Source organism: Limulus polyphemus, unplaced genomic scaffold, assembly GCF_000517525.1.
Source record: "Limulus polyphemus unplaced genomic scaffold, Limulus_polyphemus-2.1.2 Scaffold6135, whole genome shotgun sequence".
In the NCBI taxonomy this organism is placed as follows: Eukaryota; Metazoa; Arthropoda; class Merostomata; order Xiphosura; family Limulidae; genus Limulus; species Limulus polyphemus.
Window position 1 is genome coordinate 40,122 of NW_013671745.1, and position 6,873 is coordinate 46,994.

A 6,873-nucleotide genomic window follows, 5' to 3' on the forward strand; every position below is an offset into this window, starting at 1 on the left:
ATATATATATATATATATATATATATAACATTAAAGAAAACGTTTCTCAGTGCTATTAGAAAATAACAACTTCATGTTGTACTTAATGTTCACAGCAGAACTTTAATGAGCAACACATTGTCATATATTACTGCATCAGAATATTTGAGATATTCAGATATTTGAATGAACTTTGAAACCAACAAGACTACTTTTAATAATATTGTCAAACATTACATTTTGTCTTATCATTTAGAAATTCTAATGACAATTTTGAATCTATTTCAGTTTTTTACAGATAGGCCAAATAAACCTTTATGCTTAAGTGAAAACTTACAGATTTATTCCTAACTTAAAATGACTGTATTACTACTAACAAATCACATTGCTAAAACACAACTTACTGCCTAAGAATTTTGACAAAACAAATAATTTAGTTGAAAACAGTTTTTGATTTACATGAAAAAGTTATAAGTATTTGAGTATAGAATGGATAGGCCATTTTCATAAACATTTTGGAATATCAGGATCTTCTGCCTTCATGAAAAACTAAATAAAACCATCTTCACCCTTAAACTTGCTCAAAAAAAATCTTGATAGAACATAACTTATACTATAAACTGACTTTTTTTAAAATTGTACTCAATAACACAAATGTTTTGAAATACATTGTCAAAACTTGTATTTATTTCATCTGCAAACCTCCAATATGATATTCAGCATTTGAAACTCAGAAGAAAACTGACTATGATTATCCTATTTAATGTCCTATTACATTTAAATGCCTATGTTATATCACTCATAATTCTTATTTGTAGTCAAAATAAGTTTAAGCTTCTCACCTTTCTCATAGCAGCCCTACCTTCTGGAGACTTTCCCAAAGCAAAACCTAAGAAAAGTGAACAAGAGGGGAAAAAAAGTCAGTCCAATACTGAATTTCAACTATTAATTTTTATGTTTCTAGACTTTATAGGCCCTCCAAAGTTAGAATATACACTAAAAAGGGCATCAATTGTTCTCTTTTATGATAGACTAGGTGTTGCTCTGATGAAGATAGCTATAAATATCTTGAGTTGTTTTGAATAAATCAACCATATTAAGAGCGATATTTTTTGCAAAAAAAATCAAAATGACTTCTTTGATGAGCCTGGTTATCAACTGATTAGGAAATTCCACTAATCACCCAGTTCTAAAGCAACAGTTTAAAAGCTATCTCTACTTTGCTACAGACAACCTTTCAATTGATACCAGAACCCAATAGCTGATCTGAAGTTAGGACAACTAAAATTATATATGAAATACTATCTATATGTAGTACAACAAATTTAATGCTGCGGTGAAAAAAAAAGCCTTTATGCTGGCTAGAAATGATAATCAATAAAATATAGCATCAGTCAGATTTCATTTTGATCACATTTTGTGACCTAATTAATCTCACTGATTTGCCAGCTTGGACATTTTACACCACAATATCTAAGATCAAAATTCCTCATTCCCACATACCAGCTAGTCCATTTTTGTTCCCTGTGACACACAGAGCACTCATTCTTCTTGTTCGACCAAAGTTTGCTTTCATGTTAAATACAGTCTTCATCTATATAATTATAAATTAAAAACCATGGTCAAATATATAAAAAAACATCATCAATCAACTCCATAATGCACTGGAAACTAACTGAATTAAATTTAAAAGAAAATAACAAAAATCTAAAAACACAAGATATTTGAATGGTGACACAAAGGTGCAGTTTAAAAGCAAATAATTAGTGACTCAGTTTTTCATTTAAAAAGCATTAACATGTAAAATCATGGTGTCCTACACTCTACGACTATATCATATGTTTGGTACTGTTCCACAAACAAGCGAGCTAAATATTAGATACATTTTCATGCATAAAACTCAAAAAAAGGTAATTTTAAAAACTGAGATTGAAACAATTTCTACTATTTGCCTTTTAATGAAGTACCACCTAACCATTACTCACACAGACAACAAAAAATTTACAATTGAAAAAAAACTGTGAGTGTGTTTTTGAAAGTAACATCAAGCATAAAGTTCACTTTTATTGAAACAACCATTCATACACACAAAGTACAGAAATACAACAGTTTTACACCGATAGTTTAAGATTTCCATCATTGTAGTTCAATGCAAACCAATCTTTTGAGGATTACTGAAATATAAACACATACATGTATCCATTTTTGCAACCAACAATTCTGATCCAGAAAAAAAGCAAGTATGTTACATATCTAATGCATTTTCATGATTCTTTTTACAATATTACATTAATGAATTTAACACACTCATAGTTAAGACTACAAATGTAAAATACAAAATATCAGCAGCTCAAAAAGTGTTACAGAAATAAGGATTCATGCTCCATAAATATTATACCATATTAAAAAGAAAAGATGTACACTATATCAGAAGAAGTCCTATTACTATTAGAAATTTACTTACCTCAAGTACTTTTGTGTCAAATCCATCAAAGGTATCTAATGTGAAAAATGTACATTTGTTTTTAAAGCAAAATAATGAGCATTCATGTAATAAATACAGAAATGTAAGAATTTAAAATAAATCAGAAAAAACACAGTTTATAATTAACAAGAAACATACCTATAAAATAAGGCACTTGGGTCTTTTTTAATTGTATGTTACCCTAGCATTTATTGGTCATCAACCCACTCCTGATTTTGATGGGTACTGTTAAACAGCTACTAGATATTCTTACAATTCTTAAGAATATATTATGCTTTTTCTTAGAATTCAGCTTATAAAAAGATATGCAAGTTTCTAAAATCTACTTAAATTTTTAAAATGTTGTGTTGAATTTTCATATGTACTGTTGCACCACAGATAGTTTGAATCTATCATGATACATAGAATAAGAGATTTAATGTAGTAAGTACCACAAAACACCCACAATCTAATGTGAAATAGACTCTGACAGGCACATGTCCACTGTTATAAATGAATTGTAAGAAACAAAACAAGGCATCTTGGAAATCACCAGGAATGAAAACAAGTGAACTGAAAAAGCTGAGGAACCACACAAGACCTGACACATTATTCTATGATCATGGAATCCGACAACTAAGAGAAATAGATTCTAGTGATATTTGAAAATAACCTTATGCACACTAATTAGGCACTTATCAGAAGCCTTCTGTACGTTAGGCATAAGGTGATACCACATAAGATGATACACCACTGATATAATTCCTACTATCAACATTGCAATCCAACCACGCTAAAGCAGGTGCTACCAGTGGTTTCCAGTAATATTATTGGAATTAAGAGCGTGAACTGAATAGGTCAGATGTAGGTACGATGCAAACTTAGAAGTAGCAGAGATCTAGGTACAATTTAACACCAAAAGACAGCAAGCATTAGCCATAAGAAACTCTGATTAGATGCACCATTTGAAGAGAGCTAACATAAGAATTCAGGGTACAGCAATCCTCTGGAGAAAAATTTTCAGCCAGCTCGTGAAAGTACCATGAGCAGATTTATCGAATAAACATTGATGTGCATTGTCCACAGTCTGCTAAAGGTATAATAATTAGAGAATTAAACAGGTCTTATTAAAATTATATTTCAGCAGGGAAGCCATTCAAACAACTCCGAGTTAAACTTCCTTCACTTAATCTGTGAACATTTACTATCCTACTTAGTACATATTTTCAAAGAATACAAAAACAGTTACACATCATACACTTCTGTGGTAAAAATTCAAACAGATCAACAAAGAATTAAAGGAGCATAAAGAATAAGGCTACTTTTAAAATTCCTTTCATTGATGATGGTATCTCTGAAAAATATATAGAACAACAAAACTGGACTACTTATTATGGCTATATAACGACTCGGTCCAACACTGAAAAGCCATCCAACACAACGATGTGCCTTGCTTTTCTGTTGAAACACTCATGAGATTTTCACTAAAGAAAATCAAATAATTTCTTTTAAGTTTGTTTTTGATTGTTTTATATTCTAAACCTACTCCTTTTTTGTAATTTTTATTGTTTAAATCTGAAACTTACTCCTTTTTTGTGGAAATTTCAATTTTTCATTTATTCCTCAACTATAAAAATACCGCCTAGTTATAAAAATATTACCCAGTTATGATTGGTGCAGTTGTTTTCGAGATCTGAGTTTTGGACGGATACATCACAAGCTCCATTATAATAAGATTGATATGGGCATAATTAATAAATTAATGAAGTTTGCTGATGGCACGAAACTATTATGTATTTCTAGCTGTACTGAAAATTTTGAGGTATTACAAAATGTCTTAGATCATTTAATAAGTTGAATAAATATCTAGCAAATTATCTTATAGAAAGTGCATTTGGGTTATAATCATTTGGACCATACATTTTGTTTAGGTAGGAATCCAATCTACAGTATGACTGAAAAAAGAAATCTTCATACAGAAGTGTATCAAGGCATTGCTCTGTTGCTAGCAGTAAAGCCAATAGAATTTTAAGGTGTATTTATAATCACATATATTACAAATCAAACAAAAGGTAATTATCTCTTCATATAAATCACTAGTTAGGCTGCATTAGGAATATTGTGTACAGTTTTGGTCTTGTTATCTAAGAAAAAATATGGCCTTATTGGAAAAGGCTCAAAGGAGGGCTACTAGGAGGATTCTGGAGATGGAAGGGTTATCTCCTACAGATAGGTTAAGATTTGTTATCCAATATTCTCTTCAGCAAAGAGGGATAAGAGGTGATCTCATTGAAGTTTATTTGATTTTCAAGGGGATCAATAAGATTTACCTGTGTTGTATTCTGAAGACAATAAGATGAGAGGACATGTACCTGTAGTGTCACATGTACAAAGGGTGTGGTGATCATTAGTTTAATGACCAGAAAAACAATCATCTCTTGAACTTCATTACAAGTTACCTTTTTTGCAAAAGAACAAGGATTATAGCCAATTACAAAAACACCATGCATTCTTGTGAAAGAGAAAGTGTGTCCAAACAAAAATTGATAAAAAATACACATTATTACACAGTAGTTAAGTGGGTACAAAACACGGTAAAGTTCGTTATTACACATTTCCTTCCCTGTTACTTTCCAAGCTAACCAGGCCATCTCTAATTATAAAACTATCAAAAAACAACAATACCAAATCAAGCTTTAATTGTGTAGTTTTTCAAAAAATTGAAATAACTTACCCTTAACCCAGTAAAACTAGTTCCTCTGAAACATGGATATGCGCAGAAGGAAAATCAATACAATACAAGATACGATTATAGCTCACCTGCTCCCTTTAGGAGGGGTATTCTAATAAACTATGCTTGCATTAAAAGTAAATTACATGAATATAACCTTTAATGAAACTCACTATTCACTTTACAAGGAGACAGTCTCACAGACTACATGTAATTACAAGAAAAAATAAGAAACCTTTAATAATGAAATTAAATACAATGAATAACCCTTTAACAACAAGATACATAAAATAATACCCTTCAACAAAAGAACTTGTCCTCTTTAAGAAGAGACAGCTAACAATAATGCTTTTAAACATAGATAAAATAAAATACACTATAACGAAAATGTTCAACACAGGGTCTCGAAATCACACAAAAAAAAATGAAAAATCTTTAAACTTAAAACCTATAAACAGTTGTTATGTATCCACTTTAGGAGGAAATAGTTGATACAATGTTTCAAAAACACTGAAACAAAGAAATAAAAAACAATCCTTTTAACTAAATCTTACATTAGCTTAACCTAAACACTAAAAGCAAAAATGTAACTTGTAAAAACAAATGATCTCAATACTAAACATTAAAAAACATATTTATATACACTATACAAAATGAAAAACATTAAACCTGAACATAATGAATATACACTGTAGAAATGAAAACTTTAAATCTTAATCATAGATAACCTTTATGAAGATAAACTAAAAATGCAAAAATTAATTATACAACTATATGTACCTATAAAAGCTCATTATATTTACTATTTAGGTGGGAAGGTGGAGCTACTTATCTAAAGCTAAAGGTACATTGACAACAAATCTTCTAGGGCAACCATGGATTTTCTATTTCTTATGGGGGTCTGATGGATAATATATCTGGCTCTCATGAGACCCTTCTGTGTTTTTACCAGATCCTTTCAGCATTCTGGTACAATCTCCTGTTAACATTTGGGCTATCCATTGAGATCTGTAGTCAGCAATTTGGATACAGTTGGGTTGTACATTGTTTTAAGTGCTCCATTAGTAGGCACATTCTGTAGCTCCACATGCAAAGTTCTGTGCAATGTTGCAATCAGGAAACATAGTGCCAAAGTCAATGAAGCATTCTGAAAGGAATTAAATGAATAGTGGCTCATTACTACCTGCAGTGCCCAGATGACTTCTGCCTTGATTACATTAGCAATTTCCAAGGACCCTTGCACTGCCACAGCTGTTACTGTACACTTGCCATCTGCTCAGGAAGATCTGCTGTCTGTTAGACCAGATTACCCATCACAATAAGCTGATTTGGCTTACCTTGATGTAGCAAAGAAGCTGGCGATCTTTGGTGTGAATGAAGATATCAATGGGTTCAGCAATTAACATGTTTTCCCTTTCAGATGGCTTTTAACAGCAGTTATTCCCATGTTTCCCACATCAAATGTTTTCTTGCACAAATTGCAATATGCTTTATGAACATTGTCCTTCACTTCTTTTAAAGTATATTATGTGTTATCCTCCCAAAATGTCCAAAACTGGCATTTCTTGGATGATATGTCTGCCAGTAATGGGCAGAGGGCATTAAAAGAGCAGAGGTTCATTAGAACAAAAAAAAAAAAAGAAAAAAAGAAAGAAAGAGTACTTTATTTACGAAGACATACAATAAGGACAACGTACCG

General features: G+C 31.1%; 1 protein-coding gene across 1 annotated transcript in view; it reads right to left on the reverse strand.

Annotated features, from left to right (window-relative positions):
• LOC106473389 (putative 28S ribosomal protein S5, mitochondrial) overlaps positions 1-2,598 on the reverse strand; it is a 6,110-nt gene extending 3,512 nt beyond the window's left edge. The window contains exons 1-3 of the mRNA XM_022401837.1: positions 2,444-2,598; positions 1,483-1,573; positions 815-868 (exon numbers count right to left, since the gene is read on the reverse strand). Of these exons, the coding sequence (XP_022257545.1) occupies positions 815-868; positions 1,483-1,573 (145 nt within the window). The 5' untranslated portion in view covers positions 2,444-2,598. The remainder of the gene's footprint in view (positions 1-814; positions 869-1,482; positions 1,574-2,443) is intronic.
• Between the last annotated feature and the right edge of the window lie 4,275 nt (positions 2,599-6,873).